This window comes from Panthera pardus, unplaced genomic scaffold, assembly GCF_024362965.1.
Source record: "Panthera pardus isolate Hobbes unplaced genomic scaffold, ASM2436296v1 HiC_scaffold_24, whole genome shotgun sequence".
Taxonomy (NCBI): domain Eukaryota; kingdom Metazoa; phylum Chordata; class Mammalia; order Carnivora; family Felidae; genus Panthera; species Panthera pardus.
This window is the reverse complement of record NW_026526810.1, coordinates 110,267,556-110,284,934: the sequence shown is the minus strand read 5'-3', so window position 1 is coordinate 110,284,934 and position 17,379 is coordinate 110,267,556. Positions and strand designations below refer to the sequence as shown.

General features: G+C 38.9%; 1 protein-coding gene across 2 annotated transcripts in view; it reads right to left on the bottom strand.

Moving 5' to 3' along the window:
* The window catches only part of RBM25 (RNA binding motif protein 25), a 60,138-nt gene that overhangs the window by 24,841 nt on the left and 17,918 nt on the right, over positions 1-17,379 (bottom strand). For both annotated transcript variants that reach the window (XM_019427056.2, XM_019427055.2), the window contains exons 5-6: positions 13,093-13,150; positions 7,487-7,647 (exon numbers count right to left, since the gene is read on the bottom strand). In XM_019427056.2, coding sequence (XP_019282601.1) covers positions 7,487-7,647; positions 13,093-13,150 — 219 coding nt within the window. The remainder of the gene's footprint in view (positions 1-7,486; positions 7,648-13,092; positions 13,151-17,379) is intronic.

Genomic DNA, 17,379 nt, shown 5'->3' with positions numbered 1-17,379 from the left:
TCTTCCAACTGAACAAGCCAGGTGTTCCCCAACTACAAAATTTAGAGAATGACCTCAAAATTTTGGGTAATTTCCAGGTACTCTCAGTCTTTTCTTAAAACTAGGAAAAATAGAAAAGTATGACAAGCAAAAACATAAAGATGTATACAAAAACTTTTGTAATTTAAAACTGTACACACACATGCCTCAAAGTAATTATCTATTTACTTGGTAAACATGTTGTTATGTGTTTTCAGATTCAAATAAGAACAATGCTCTTCTGCATAAATGCTGGCTCTTGGTCACAATGCATACAACTATTCAAGGTAAGTTTCACATCTTGTGGCTCCTTAATATAACTTAGTGATGTCAGATTTCATAATTCTGAAAGCAACCTTCAATGGATACTTCTTCAACAGGCAATTTTTTTTTTTTTTTTTAACAGCTCACAACCCTGAGTTCAAGAAGACCTGAGCTGAGATCAAGAGTCAGGACACTTACTGACCAAGTCACCCAGGCACCCAACAGGCATTTATTTCTTAAATTAATTTTCTCAACAAATTTTTTTTTCATTAGGAAAAAATTTTTTTAAGTAATCTCTACATGCAAAACGGGGCTCGAATTCAAACCCCGAGGCCAAGAGTTGCATGCTCTACCGACTGAACCAGCCAAGTGCCCCCTGGCTCAACAAATTAAGAGATTACTATCTGCAAGGTAGGTACTATGCTAGATGGCAAAAAATTCAATATGGGAAAAAGAAATGACCTTGCCCTTAAGTATTTAGTAAATAGGATAAGAAGTTAGGATACAGGTAACTTCAAGTTAAGTTATAAAGTGTGGTATAAAACTAACCACTCGAAGTTCCTCACTTTCCCAAACCTGCCTCTTGACCCAATCTTGCGCCAACTTTTTACTTGGTTATCTTGGATAAAGAAGCTTTACGCAAGAACAGTAATTAAACTTAAAATTTATTTACCAAAAACACTGTAATCTATAACTGTGGTGATGTGTTTTTACTTTAAATCGATAATATATGGCAATAAGTTCTCTGTGCAGCATTCACTAAAATCCCTTCAGTAATGCTCTGCTTCTTCACAGGTCTTTTTTGTTTTTTTAATAATTTCTTTAAGTTTATTTATTTTGAGAGAGACAGCATGAGCGGGGGAGGGGCATAGAGAGAGAATCCCAAGTAGGTTCTACACTGTCAGCACAGAGCCACCAGGTGCCCTCTCCACAGGTTTTAAATTAAATAATTAACCTGCCAGTAAGTTGCCACTGAAACTGTAGGTCCGGAGACACACATGAACCATTTCAACCCAAATCCTCAACTGCTGAGACCTAAATTCTATATTATGAAAATACCTTTGGGGTGCCTGGGTGGCTCAGTCGGTTAAGTTCTGACTTCGGCTCAGGTCATGATCTCACAGTTCTTGGGTTTGAGCCCTACATCAGGCTCCACGCCCACAGTACAGATTTGAGCCCCTCTCCCTCTGCCCCCTCCCACATGCGTGCACCCTGCCCTATTTCTCTCTCTCTCTCAAAATAAACTTAAAAAAAAAAAGAGAGAGAAAGAAAACACACTTTCTGAGAGACCATCAAGTCTGTCTTTAGCATTTCCCCTACATTCTAAACTCCTTTCCACGAACCCTCTACATCTCCATCCTTTCCTAAGCATAAGACTAGAAGTAGGGTTATAAATCTGAAGGCCTGGTCATTTAAAAATACTCAGAAGCCCCTGAGGTCCCTCCCACCACCATCCCAAATCAAATTTAAATATTAGTATAGCTGGTCTTACCTAAGTTAGGAGTAAAGCATTTGAAATGAATTCACACCTTATGAATGACTACCGTCCTCTGATCTACAGAGAAAATGTACATTTTTAGGGGCACCTGGGTGGTTCAGTCAGTTAAGTACCTGTCTCTTGGTTTCAGATCAGGTCACGATCTCACAGTTCATGGGTTCGAACCCCACATCAGGCTCCATGCTGATGGTGCAGAGCCTACTCGGGATTCTCTTATCTCCCTCCTTCTCTGCCCCTTCCCCCACTTGCTCGCATGCTCACTCACTCATTCTACCTCAAATAAAGTTAAAATTTTTAAAAAAAATTTTGTTAATATTTATTTATTTTTGACAGAGACAGACACAGAGCATGAGCGGGGGAGGGGCAGAGAGAGAGGGAGATACAGAACTCGAAGCAGGCTCAGGCTCCAAGCTGTCAGCACAGAGCCCGACGTGGGGCTCAAACTCACAACTGTGAGATCATGAGCTGAGCCGAAACCGGGACGCTCAACCGACTGAGCCACCCAGGCGCCCCTAAAGTTAAAAATTTTTTTAAAAATGTGTATTTTTAGAAGGAAAGCTTATTAGCCCAAATCTCTTCACCAATTGTTAATGTAAGAAAACCAAAAATAACCAGACATATCATGGAAGGAAAAGTTCTTTTTGGTTTCAACTTAAGGTCTACTTCTGGGTCTTCAACCACACACAATTTTCTGATTTCCAGTTTTTTCTTCACTTCAGAAACAGAAAGCACGTTCAGTAACACTGAGCGCCAAAAGATGAGGGGGTTAGCAGTACAAGGGGACCACAGAAACCAACTGAATATCTGAGAGGTTTATGTGGCCCACCTATTTAGCTCTTTTCAGAGGAATTAAAAGCTTCAATAGTAAAGCTACTGGTAGTAAAGCTGAAAAACACCTCTTCCAGGCTCACTCTTTGGCACTGACTTGGTTTTGACTCTAGGGTCCAAAACAAGAACTTCTTTGGGAACTTAAGTAAAAGCAGAGCACTTTCTTTTGAGAAAATGTAGATTCAACCAGACTAATCTCCAGCAAAGATGTAAAAATTAAAGATGTCCCTATCTGCAGCATGCATCCTCAATTAAAATGCAATGCCAAGAGGCTCTGTCCAGAGATTATCTGTACTTCCAACACTGGTCGGAAGTCTTTTTTTTTTTTTTTTTAGTTTATTTTGAGAGGGAGAGAGCAAGTGGGGGAGGGCAAGAGAGAAAGGGGTAGAGAGAGAATCCCAATCAGGCTCCGAAATGTCAGCACAGAGCCCAAAGCACAGCTTGAACCCACGAACCATGAGATCATGACCTAAGTTAATGTCAGACACTTAACCAAATGAGCCACCCAGGCACCTCCAGAAGTCATTCTTGAATGTGTGGCTAACCACTACTTGTGACGATCAAGCAGATCTCTCTACTCCTAATTGTTACTCCTGAACAGCCAGAAAGCAACAGGGCATGAACTACACCAGTATGGCTACCCCAAAAGGAATACTTTTACTAATGGCCAAAGATTGTTTCTACAAATTCTGCAAAATCTATATGAAAACTTTCAATCAAGCTGTTAGACAAGACACATAATTCCTCTTGAAATTCTGGGTGAAAGTGCTTACTTCTGCAGCACATATACTAAAATTCTGGGTCAAGAAAAATCTCTCTCTTTCTAGACAAACTTGTGTTTCTTTTCTTTCTTACCCAATAAGAACTATACAACTAATTGTGCTTTGTCTTCTGCTTGGGAATCAGGAAAATGCCTGAATACATTATCATATGAGTTCCTCAATGTCTCATTTTCTTTTTTGAGAGACAGCACAAGTGAGTAAAGGGCAGAGAAAGACGAGAGGGGATCCCAGGGAGGGCAGAGAGAGAAAAAGGGAGACGGGGAGAGAAGCAGGGCTAACCCGAAGTGGGGCTCATGCTCACCCCAAGCGGGGCACGACCTCGCCCAAAGTGGGGCTCAAGCTTCACTGGATACGGGACTCGAACTCAGAACAGTGAGATCATGACCTGAGCCATCCTTAAAAACGGAGCCATCCAGGCACCCACTCCATGTCTCATTCTTGTATCATCCATCTTAGGTCAGTTTTCTACACTTCTCCACAACAATCAACAATAAAGAAGAAGAACTATTTGTTCTCATATTTTATCTTGAAAAATCATGACAAATCTGTAATCTACTCCATAATAGTTACATTTACTTAAAAGTTATTTGAAAAAAATGATCTGATAAAAATATCTGAGAAGATCAAAAATTATCTGATCAGCATTGCTTTTTCTTTTCACCAATACTGTTGAGTAAGTTGCCATTCTAGGAAACTATGCCCTGTCTTGTGACTTCAAGTATCTCTGGGCACTATGCCAAATCCACCCAGACGGCAGGTCTGTGAATGTTTTAAATTTCATCTTACCTGAAATAATTGTTCTGTTTTTATTGGAGGTGGCTACAATTCTATTCTTAAAGATACAAACAGATTTAAATTATGGTTCCTCTCACTAATAGTGATTACAAATTAAATCAAAGTCTCAACTGTGCATTTCCTTATACAAATAAAGTGATTTGCTTCACGTACAGAGTACACGATCTGCAAATGCTACAAATTAAACCACCTCACCAGCTAATGATTAAACACAGGGAAAAAAAGAAAGACACCCAGAGAATTATATAAAAACTGTGAAGACATTAAATCCATGCTTTATTTTAACTAAGAATTCAGTTATCACTGCAAGGAACATTTTAAAAGTCTTATTTTAGAGTTGTGGGTTTTTTTGGGAGAGAGACAGCGAGAACACAGGGCGCCCACGGGGGAGTGGCAGAGGGGGTGGGGGAAAGAATCCCAAGCAGGCTCCATGCTGACGGTGGGGCTCAAACTCTAACTGTGAGGTCGTGACCTGAGCCAAAATCAAGAGACAGGTGCTTAACCGACTGAGCCCCCAGGCTCCCCAGAGAGTTGGTTTTTTGATGTGACAGGAAACACTGTTGCTGTGAAATACAGCTTCTACTCCAGAGAAGCTGCATTTTATTATTTCTTTACAAAACTAGGTAAAGACAGTAAGATTACCAGGTGAGCAATGTAACTGCAACTGCCACTCAATAAATGAGCATCCCATTCTTGCTATGGGCAACATACTGTCCTAGGTTCTGCAGAGGTACAAGAGGAAGAGACACAGTCTGTGAGCTTATGGTCCTTCCTGTTTGTAATCAGACATGGAAATCAAACGGCACAAGGGGGATGAGAGACAGATACCAACAATATATGTTACAAAGCAGACTGTCCTAACACCAGTAAAAACCTGGAAACATAGATGGGAAGAGAGGAATTAATTCTGCCTGAGAGAAATCCAGGATAGGACTGACAAAGACTGTATGAATCAAGTAGCAATGTAATGAGATCTGGATAGAACTGCAACAGGGAGCTTGGATGGACAACAAGGACACGAGATGTCAGAAAAGCACAAAGGAAGTTCGTGGAGATATATGATTGACATGAGCAGAAGGATTGATGAGAGCAGCTAGAAAGGTAGACTGAACGAGCCTTGAATGCCATACTAAGAAGACAGGCTTTATACTATGAGAAATTCAAAACCATTAAGGATGTACGAGCACACAGTTGACATACTTATGTTTTAGAAATATAGGCGGTGCTAGAATAATCAGATGAGAGGAATGAAATCCAGAGAAATCAGTTGAAATTTACTAAAAGTCCAAGAAAAGGCAGAAGTAAAAAAAAGTCTATTTACAGAATACTGAGAATCAATCTCTATTTATGAAAGAAAAACAAATTCACATATTCCAATTAAAACTATATTCATCCATACAGAGAAAAAAGTCTGGAAGAATATGCAACAAAAACATATACAGGGGCTCCCAATGGTGATAGGATTATGGGTGCTACTGAATTTCTTCTTGAAATAGTTTGCTTTACACTGGGTGTTATATGAAAGTGATGGATCACCAAGTTCTACTTCTGAAACCAATACTACACTGTATATTAACTAACTTGAACTTAAATAAATTAAAAAGTAAAAAGTAAATAGATGTGTCTAGGCAGAACTCACAATAAATGCTGATTAAACTGTAAAAAATTTTTTTCAATGACGGCATGTACTTAAAATAACAGTTTGCTTTATAAAGGTTTTTTTTAACGCTTTTTTTAAGAGAGAGAGAGAAAAAGCATGCATGAGTGGGGGGAGGGGCAGAGAATCCAAACAAGGTTCCACAATGACAAGACAGACTAATGTGGGGCTCTAACTCATGAACCGCAAGATCATGACCTGAGCCAAAGTCGATGCTTAACGGACTGAGCTACCCACATGCCCCAAGATTTTATTTATTTTTTCTTAGTGTTTATTTATTGCTGAGAGACAGAGCGTGAGCAAAGGAGGGGCAGAGAGAGGGAGATACAGACTCCAAAGCAGGATCCAGGCTCTCAGCACAGAGCCTGATACAGGGCTTGAATCTACAAATCGCGATATCATGACCTGAACCAATGCCAGACGCTTAACCAACAGCCACCCAGGCTCCCCCCACGATTTTCTTAATAACATTTTCTGAGGTTTTGTTTGCTTGACAAAGAATATACAGTGTTTTTGTAAAGGAGGGAAGAGTAATACCAAGAAAGCTATTTCTATTTTGAATGACAATGAAAGCATAAGAGCAAAAACGCATTTTTGCTTTTGTAGAAGAAAGAAGGTAACAATAAATCCATTTTAAATCCATTCAAGTTTGAGATGCCAAAAGGAAATAGGAAATATACTCAGGTTTTAGCTATTTTTTGTTTTGCTGAAAGGGAGTAATGACGAATACATTACAACACATGAAAATTTCCTTTACTTTAGCTTCACTTAATATGGGACCCAACTGAGGAAAGTAGTAAGATTTATTTTCACTTATTTTAGAGCTTGTGGGTTTTTTTTGTTTTGTTTTGTTTGTTTTTGAGAGCAAGAGAGAGCACACACTCATATGGGCGACGACAGAGGAAGAAGGAGAGACAAAATCCCAAGCATGCTCCACGCCCAGCATGGAGAGCCCAAAGCGGGGCTAAATCCCAAGACTCTGAGATCATGACCTAAGCCAAAATCAAGAGTCAGACACTCAACCAACTGAGCAACCCAGGCACCCAGAACCTGTGTGATTCTTTTTTTCTTTTAGTTTATTTTTATTTATTCTGAAAGAGAAATAGAGAGCAAGCAGGGGAGGGACAGAGAGAGGGAGACGGAATCTGTGCTGACAGCACAGAGCCTGACGTGGGGCTCCAACTCATGAACTGTGAGATCATGACCTGAGCCAAAGTCAAGACTTTGATGCCCAACTGACTGAGCCACACAGGTGCCCCAGAACCTGTGTACTTCTAAAACAGAGGGCAACTAATTAAAATTGTGTAAGCTGAACTATATTTTGTTGTACTTACTTACAAAGCTACCTTAATGAATTAGCTGTTAGGAACAGTCTGTACCAGTGTTTTTTCTGGCAACTTAACCTTGTCCAGCCTCCCTCACTACCTTTATCCTAACCTGGAACAAGCAAACCAACCATCATCTATCCCCTATGGGTAGATAAAAGACTTTGATAAACTGCAAAAATACCCTCCTGCTTTTAGCCACAAGTACATATTATGATGAGGATGATCTTGTGAAGCCCCATATTAGATTCCCTTATAAGAAGTACTTACACTGAAAGAGCACAGTAAGCCTAAAAAGACAGCACTATAAAAAACATACCCCATTAGAAGCTTTCTTTTTTGCTTTCCATTCATCCAGTTGTGCCTTTGTCTTTGCATCAACTTTAACAAGTAGTTTCTTCTCTCCAATCTGCAGGTCATGCAGTAACCTGAGCGCACGGAGGGTAGATTCAGGTTCCTTATACTCACAGAAGCCAAAGGCTAAAAATGGGTGTAAAGAATTCATCAAATATCAATAGTTATGAAAACACAGTATTTATGGAAAATTAAAATAATTAGAGACCAAATGTTTTTAATACCAAGATTTTTCACATTGTCACTCCTCTCTTTCCTTCAATTACCTTTGATTTTTTTTTAACACCCTCAAACCGAAAGAAAAAAAGAAAAACAGGAAAGAAAAATTCTAATCAGGGAAATTGTTACTTATTAGAAGTGCTGATAAAATATTTAGCAGAACCAGAAAATTTCATAATGGAGTCTTTTAATTATTTCCTGAATTCATTCCACCCAGACTTCCTAACAGTTAGCAACAATTATATGACATCAAGCTGCTTGAACCTGTTAAAGCTCTTTTCAACTCTGAGTCGTTACACTACAAAAGTACTGAACTTTTATCCTAGTTATGAGTCTAATTTTTCTGTGTCTGTTTCATTTTAGTAACTACTCTAAGCATTATTACCATGACTTTAAGCCAGAGATATTAAAACATAAATTTTAAAAGAGTAATCTAAAAATTTAAAGCAAAAAAACAAACGAATCCAAATATGTATACAGTTAAGGAAATAACCACACAGAAAGGAACTATTCTGAGTGATTTTAAATTTTTTTTCTTTTTTTAAAAAATTTTTTTTTTAAATGTTTATTTATTTTTGAGAGAGAGACAGAGTGTGAGCAGGGGAGGAGCAGAGAGAGAGGGAGACACAGAATCCGAAGCAGGCTCCAGGCTCTGAGCTGACAGCACAGAGGCTGATGTGGGGCTCAAACTCACGAACTGTGAGATCATGACCTGAGCTGAAGTCGGACAATTACCGACTGAGCCACCGAGGGGACCCTAAATTTTTTCTTTTAACGTTTATTTATTTTTGAGAGAGAGACAGAGTGAGTATGGGAGGGGCAGAGACAGAGGGAGACATAGAATCCGAAGGAGGCTCCAGGCTCTGAACTGTCAGCACAGAGCCCAATGCAGGGTTCAAACTCACAAACCGTGAGATCATGACCTAAGCCAAAGTCGGACACTTAGCCGACTGAGCCATCCAGGCACCCATCTTCTGAGCGCCATTAAAGCAGTAAATTTGACTTTAGATTTTTTAGTGTGATATATCATAAAGACAAAAGACCTGTCAACAGAAAACTTCTATCACCATATTGCTGATGAGTGTAGATGTTATTAGTCTTACATTGTTGCATATGAAATATGAGATGAACCAAGCCAGTAATTATTTAACAGTCTATCATCCCAATGTCCTTGAAACTCTAGATTCTCAGTATGGGAATACAGATATAACAGAAAAGCTTAAATAAAAACTGTTTAGTCCTGAATGTGAATTAACGTGCATTGGAAAAATGTAAAAGCAAAGACTAATAAACAAGTCTTGTAATGAATATACCTAATTGCCAGCTTGTGATTTTTAAAGCAATTTACCACTAAAAAAAACCCAGAGTTCCTTAAAGAAATGGCTGACCCTAAGTCTAGGACGGAAAAACTACTAGATAAGCTTAGATTCCAGATTCCAAATAACAAGGTAACTATTAAAAACAGGCTGGCGACAAAACCATTGGAAATCCAACTTGCAGAGGCGACTTAAGACAATTTAAGCTTCACTAGCAATAACGACAATAAATTCTTATTAAGTATAACAACAAACCGAATAGGCTTCAATCCTTAAGTTCACAATGGTTCTTTAAAAAAAAGTCACTGATGGGGCGCCTGGGTGGCTCAGTCGGTTAAGCGTCCAACTTCGGCTCAGGTCATGATCTCACAGCCCGTGGGTTCGAGCCCCGCGTCGGGCTCTGTGCTGACAGCTCAGAGCCTGGAGCCTGCTTCAGATTCTGTGTCTCCCTCCTCTGACCCTCCCCTGTTCATGCTCTGTCTCTGTCTCAAAAATAAATAAAACATTAAAAAAAATTAAAAAAAAAAAAAAAAGTCACTGCTGGGGCGCCTGGGTGTCTCAGTCTGTTAAGCGTTGGACTTTGGCTCAGGTCATGATCTCATGGTCCATGAGTTCAAGCCCTGCATCGGGCTCTGTGCTGACAGCTTAGAGCCTGGAGCCTGCTTCACATTCCATGTCTCCCTCTCTCTCTCCCCTCCCCAACTCATGCTCTCTCACTCTCTCTCTCAAAAATAAAGGTTAAAAAAATTTTTTTAATAAAATAAAATAAAAAAATAAATTAAAGAAGTCACTGCTAAACAATGTTGAGGACACAAACTCATTGTTTTGAAAAAAAATCAAGGAACCAAAGCATTTACCCTGTTTTCCTTATATCAATTATACCTCTAACCAAATACTAGATGGAGATAGAGGTTTACTCTTACAGCAGTAGTCTAATAAAGACTTTTTAAAAATGTTTTTTAACATTTATTCATTTTTGAGACACGGGGTGGGGGGGGAGAGAGAGAGAGAAAGATAGACAGACAGGGTGAGTGGAGGGGGGGCAGAGAGGGAGACACAGAATCTGAAACAGGCTCTGTGAGATCATAATCTGAGCTGACAGACACTTAACTGACTGAGCCACCCAGGTGCCTGATTTATTTTCCTTTTCTTTTCTTTTTTTTTTTTTTTAAATGTTTTGGGGGTCACTGGGTGGCTCAGTCAGTTAAGCGTCCGACTCTTGGTTTCAGCTCAGGTCATGCATGTTCTCATGGTTGGTGAGTTCAAACCCTGCATCAGGCTTTGAACTGACAGTGTGGAAACAGCTTGGGATTCTCTCCCTCTCTCTCTGCCCCTCTCTCACTCATTCCCTCAAAATAAATAAAAACTTGAAAAAAAGTATTAAAAATTTTGTTTAATGCTTATTTACATCTAAGAGAGAGAGAGACAGAGACAGAGAGACAGAGTCAGGGCAAGTAGGAAGGGGCAGAGAAAGACACAAAATCTGAGGCAGGCTCCAGGCTCTGAGCTATCAGCACCGAGCCTGACACAGGGCTTGAACTCATGAGCTATGAGGTGATGACCTGAGCCAAAGTCGGACACTCAAGTGGGACGCTTAACTGACTGAGCAACCCAGGCACCACAAGAAGATTTATTTTTCAATGAATGAATGATAGTAGTCCTCAAATTAGACTAGTGCATTTTGCAATCCTCCAATGAATAAATCAATCCAGGAACAGACAATCAACAGCTGCATCTCAAACCACAAAAAATTTTTAATTAAAAAAAAATAATAATAATAATAATAATCCAGTGTCTGATGATGGAAGAACAATACCTTTAGAAAATTCTTATAAATAAAAGCATCAAAAAAATAACACATATGAACTCAAATTGAAGTCTCAAGATACAACTACCAACCAGTTTACATAAAATACGGAAGACAGGGGCGCCTGGGTGGCTCAGTCGGTTAAGCATCCAACTTCGGCTCAGGTCATGATCTCACGGTCCGTGAGTTTGAGCCCCACATCGGGCTCTGTGCTGACAGCTCAGAGCCTGGAGCCTGCTTCAGATTCTGTGTCTCCCTCTCTCTCTGACCCTCCCCCGTTCATGCTCTGTCTCTGTCTCAAAAATAAATAAACATTGGGGCGCCTGGGTGGCTCAGTCGGTTGGGCGTCCAACTTCAGCTCAGGTCACAATCGCGCGGTCCGTGAGATCGAGCCCCGCGTCGGGCTCTGGGCTGATGGCTCAGAGCCTGGAGCCTGCTTCCGATTCTATGTCTCCCTCTCTCTCTGCCCCTCCCCCGTTCATGCTCTGTCTCTCTCTGTCTCAAAAATAAATAAACGTTAAAAAAAATTTTTTTTTAATAAATAAAATAAAATAAACATTAAAAAAATTTTTTTAAATAAATAAATAAAATAAAATACAGAAGACAGAGAAGCACTGGCATATTATTCTGCGTGGAGCTGCAATCAGCAAATCTAGACTAAAGAAACACTACTGGGAAAATGACAGTTTCTTCCACAAATAACTGCAAAGGAAAAGAGAGCAAGAACTTAAAATATTTTTAAAAAGTCTTAAAATATGCCAGCCAACTGCAATATGCTGACTATGTATAGATCCTGAATTAAACAAAATATTTAAAAATTGGTATTTGTGACATCTGAACACTGACTTACAATATTAAGAAAAATAGTTAATTTTTGAAGGTCTTATGATAGTATTTTCAGTAAATTTTTTAAAAAACCCCTATCTTTTAGAGATACACACTAAAATAGGATGAGTGCTTGGGATTGCTTAAAAATAATATATAAAGAGGGGGTGTGATGGGTGCTTGGGATTGCCTAAAAATAATATAAGGAGGCGGTGCCTGGGTGGCTCAATGGTTAAGCATCTGATTCTTGATTTCGGCTTAGGTTGTGATCTCATGGTTCGTGAGTTTGAGCCCTACATCAGACTCTGCTCTGAGAGTGCAGAACCTGCTTGGGAGTCTGTCTCCCTCTATCCCCTCTGCCTCTCTTTCTCAAAAATATTTTTAAAACAATAAAAGAAATTAAACAATAAATTTAAAAATAACATAAGGAGGAAATGGATAGGGTACAGGTTAAGCACAATTGACCATGAGTTGATAAAGCTAGGTGATGAGTATGTGGAAATTCATCACACTACTCTAATTTTATATACGCATGATTTTTTCCATAATAAAAAGTGTTTCAAGAATGTACGTCAGTTGGGGTGCCTGGGTGGCTCAGTCGGTTAAGCGTCCAACTTCAGCTCAGGTCACGATCTCACGGTTTGTGAGTTTGAGCCCCGTGTCGGGCTCTGTGCTGATAGCTCAGAGCCTGGAGCCTGCTTCAGATTCTGTGTCTCCCTCTCCCTCTGCCCCTCCCCTGCTCACGCTCTGACTCTCTCTTTTAATAATTAATAAACGTTAAAAAAAAATTAAAATCTTTAAAAAAGAATGTACATCAGTCATTAAGCATCTGACTTCGTCTCAGGTCACGATCACATGGTATGTGAGTTCTGGCTCTGCATCAGGCTCTCTGCTGTCACCATGTGGAGCCTACCTCGGATCCTCTGTCCCCCCACCCCCCCAACTCCCACCCCTCCCCTAGCCTCCCCCAACCCCCTGTCTCTCAAAAATAAACATTAAAGAAAAGAATAATGTACACCAAACAGGTGCTTTTACCAAGAAGAAAGAACAGCCTGCTTCTAAGACAAACAGGTCATCTCACCATCAGTTCTCCTGCTTCCTTCCTAAGTTCTAAGTGTTGAATGCTAATCATACACTGCTGCTCCGAGAAAAACAGACTTTTCAAAACAATACTGTAAAAAAAAAATCTGAATACTTTTTCCTCTCCTACCTCCTTCCTGTTAATGCTTTTCCACTTTCTAATCTCAACTCCCAGCTAAATCTTTCCAACTACCTTTAATCCTATTCCAGTAAGAAGGAAGACAAAGAGTGCTAACAGAATACTCCATGGTTAAGGGAAATGAGAGTCAAACATGTAAGAAGCTATCTATATAGCTTAAAGTGATCTTAGTAAGAATTACCTACCTTGAAGTTTCCCAGATGCACCTTGTACTCGCTTCCAACTCAAAACCAAGCCACATTTCTTCAAAATAAAAAACAAAAAATGATCATTACCATTTAATAAAATAAATTAATTTGTAATAAAAATAAGAACACAATCATATTTCCACCACGAGAAAAATAAAAGAAAAAAATCATACCAGCTATTAAATTTCTTAAAATTCTCTCAATTCCCACAAGCTTATTATATAAAAGAAATATATAATACATCATTTAAAAGAAAAATAATAAATTCTTACAGATTCTCTTATTTGCAGAAAATTGGCTACCTTTTAATAGAGAAATTTTACAGCATTATTTACCTTATCCAAAATATATAAGACGCCAAAATTACCAATATCATAATATTTAAAATAAACTATAAAAAATTCAAGTAAATTAGTCCATAAAAATTATGTTCTAAAACACATGTATATACTATAAACAACTTTTTAAAGATTTTTTTTAAGTAATCTCTATACCCAATGTGGGGGCTCAAACTCACAACCCCAAGATCAAGAGTTGCATGCTCTACCCAGTGAGCCACCAGGCGCCCCTGTATCATAAAAGTCTTTTAGTAACATGGGGAAATGCTTGATAAGGATACAAAAATAACATGGGACATGAAATTGCAAATATACAGTAAGACTTTATGCAACGAAAAAAATTTTCAATAAATCAGAAATATGAGTGGAGCAGGTTACCTGAAGAGTAGAACATTATTTTGTTTACTTGCAAAGTTTTTAAACATTATTTCTAATTATTAAAGTAAAAGCTAGAAGGTTAAAAAAAAAAAAAGTTATTTGTGGAAAATGGTAACTGAAGACTGCCTGTCAAAACTAAGAGAATGCATGTATTTTTCACATCTTCCTTCACAGAAAACCAATAAAATGAAAATCAAGGAATATAAAAGATAAAAACCCATGAGATCAAACATTGCAGGGGGAAATGGCACCAGAATTCAACAAAATTTTAAGAAGACAAAAGGCAAGGGGCGCCTGGGTGGCTCAGCTGGTTAAGCGACCAACTTCGGCTCAGGTCATGATCTGCCCATCCATGAATTCGAGCCCTGCATCAGACCCTGTGCCTGTGCCTGTGCTGACTGCTCAGAGCCTGGAGCCTGCTTCAGTCTCTCTCTGCCCCTCCCCCACTCACGCTCTGTCTCTCAAAAATGAATAAACATTAAAAAAAATTTTAAGAGGGGCGCCTGGGTGGCTCGGTCGGTTAAGCGTCTGACTTCGGCTCAGGTCATGATCTCACGGTCCGTGAGTTCGAGCCCCGCATCGGGCTCTGTGCTGACAGCTCAGAGCCTGGAGCCTGTTTCAGATTCTGTGTCTCCCTCTCTCTCTGCTCCTCCCCTGTTCATGCTCTGTCTCTCTCTGTCTCAAAAATAAATAAACGTTAAAAAAAAAAAATTAAAAAAAAAAAAAAAAATTTTAAGAGACAAAAGGCAAATGGAAGGATGGGAACTCATTCAGTGTATCAAAGAAAGCCGTAACTCCCAAGTGTTAACAGATGAAGATACTACTGAGAAAGAATTAGGTTAATGGATTCTACAAAGCCAAGTGGACCTAGACTAGAGGTAAAAGGTGCGTACAGTGGAGAATGGAGTTGCAGCATGAAGCTGAATAAAAACAGGTGCTTGCCTGACAATATGAATATGGAACAATGAAAGCCTCAGAGTTCTTTTCAAGCAACTACTCTAATCTCCACCCCCAGAGAAGATAGCCTGCTATCTTTATAAGAAACTATACTATCCCCATCCTCAGGTAAAGACAGAATGAAGTTATGAAGAAAGTGAACAGAACAGATATGAAAGATCAGGAAGGGATACAGAATGGGTAACAAGGGCAGCCAACCATATACTCACTAGGCATGAAACCAATCAACTGATGGCTAAATTACCCTACAATGATGTTCAACATTTTACAAACCCAGCATTTCCACACAAAAAGACTTTTAATCCCTAACTCTTAAATGTAAACAATCAAGGATCACTAGACATTTAAGGCCTTAAAAGAAAAATAAGGGGTACCCTGATGGCTCATTCAGTATAGCATGCAACTTGATCTCAGGGTTGTGAGTTTGAGCCCTGCATTGGTCACAGAGCCTACTTAAAACTTAAAGGAGAGGGGCACGTGGGTGGCTTGATAGGTTAAGCGTCCGACTTGGGCTCAGGTCATGATCTCACGGTCCGTGAGTTTGAGCCCCACGTCGGGCTCTGTGCTGACAGCTCAGAGCCTGGAGCCTGTTCAGATTCTGTGTCTCCCTCTCTCTCTGCCCCTCCCCTGTTCATGCTCTGTCTCTCTCTGTCTCAAAAATAAATAAACGTTAAAAAAAAAAATTTAAAAAAAAAGCAAAAAACTTAAAGGGGAGCCCTGGTGGCTCAGTTAGTTAAGCATCTAACTTCGACTCAGGTCATGATCTCACAGCTAGTGAGTTCGAGCCCTGCATCAGGCTCTGTGCTGATAGCACAGAGCCTGCTTGGGATTCTCAATCTCTCTCTCTCAAAATAAACAAACTTTAAAAATAAATAAAAATAAAAAGATGTTTCAAATAGAATATATACATTATCTCCACACACTTGTACACAAATATTCACAGCACCGTTATTCACGACAACCAAAAAGTGGAAACAACCCAATTGCCCATCAACTAATGAATGGGTAAACAAAATGAGGTATGTCCATCAGATGGAATATTTGGCCATAAAAAGGAACGAAATACTGATATAAGCTACAATGTAGATGAACCCTGAAAACATTAAGTAAAAAAGAAAAGACAAAACACAAAAAGCCACACATACCCCATGATTCTCTGTCTATAAAATACCCAGAATAGGCAAAACTACACAGACAGAAAGTAGGATAGTGGTTGCCATACGCTGGGGAGAGAAGAGAATGGGAAGTGACTTACAGGGTACAGGTTTTGTAGTTGGGGTGATGAAAATGTTCTAGAATGAAGTTAGTGGTGATGTTTGTACAACTTTGTGAATATACTAAAAACAACTGAATTATTATGAAAGGGTGAATTTGAAAGTATAAGTATTATGTCACAATAGAGATGTTTTTTTAAAAAATGTCCTCTCAACATTCCTTTGGAAAAAAGTTGGCATTATCTTGTAAAACTGAAGATAAACAGGCTGTAAGACTCAGAAATTCCACTTCTAAGAGAATACATGACAGAAGTTTTTTCATGTTCACTGAAGACATGACATTACCAGTAATCATACAGCAAAACATAGTGTTAAGAAATAGAAACAATCCATAAGACTATCATTAGAAAATTTTAAATTCCAGGTCATGATCTCTTGGTTTGTGAGTTCAAGCCCACATTGGGTTCTGTGCTGACAACTCAGAGCCTGGAGCCTGCTTCGGATTCTGTGTCTCCCTCTCTCTCTGCCCCTCCCCTGCTCATGCTCTGTTTCTCTCCCTGTCTCAAAATAAATAAATAAATAATTGATTAATTAAAAAATTAAAAAAAAAAAAAGAAAATTTAAAATTCATGGTACATTACTACAATCCAATGGTACATAGCAATAAGTAAACTAAAGGTATATATATATTAGGTGAAAAAAACAAGTTATGTAGTACAGAATTAAAATTTAATTATAAATTTTCTGAATATATAAATATGTAATTAAAGTAAGAAATACACACATGAATGATAAACACCAAATTTAGGATAGTGGTTTACCTCTGATAATTACCTCTGTGAAAAAAGAAGTGGGAATTGGGGCCAACTGTAATGATTTATTTCTTAAGAAAAAAATCTAGAGACAGTATCACAAAATACTGAGTCTGACGAAGCTAGGTTTTGTGGTGTTTATTTCCTAAACATTTTTTAATTCAAGGATCATACACTCTACAAAACAGAAATGGCAATAAAATCAAAAAGGAGAAGATTTTAAAATCACTTCTTCAAAAAACAGAGGAGATTATGGAGGGAGAGAGTACAGGCACTGTTGTTTTTTATTATAAAATCATTATTATTTCACTTAAAGTGCATTTATCACCAGGATAAAATTTTTAATCTTTTTTTTTTCTGTTTATTTTTGAGAGAGAGAGAGAGAGAGAGGGCATGGGACAGAGCATGAGCAGAAAGGGGAGAGAGAGAGGGCGACACAGAATCTGAAGCAGGCTCAGGGCTCTGAGCTGTCAGCCCAGAGCCCAACATGGGGCTCGAACCCACTAACAAGCGAGATCATGACCTGAGCCAAAGTCGGAAGCTTAACCAACTGAGCCACCCACCCGTCCCAGGATAAAAGTTTCT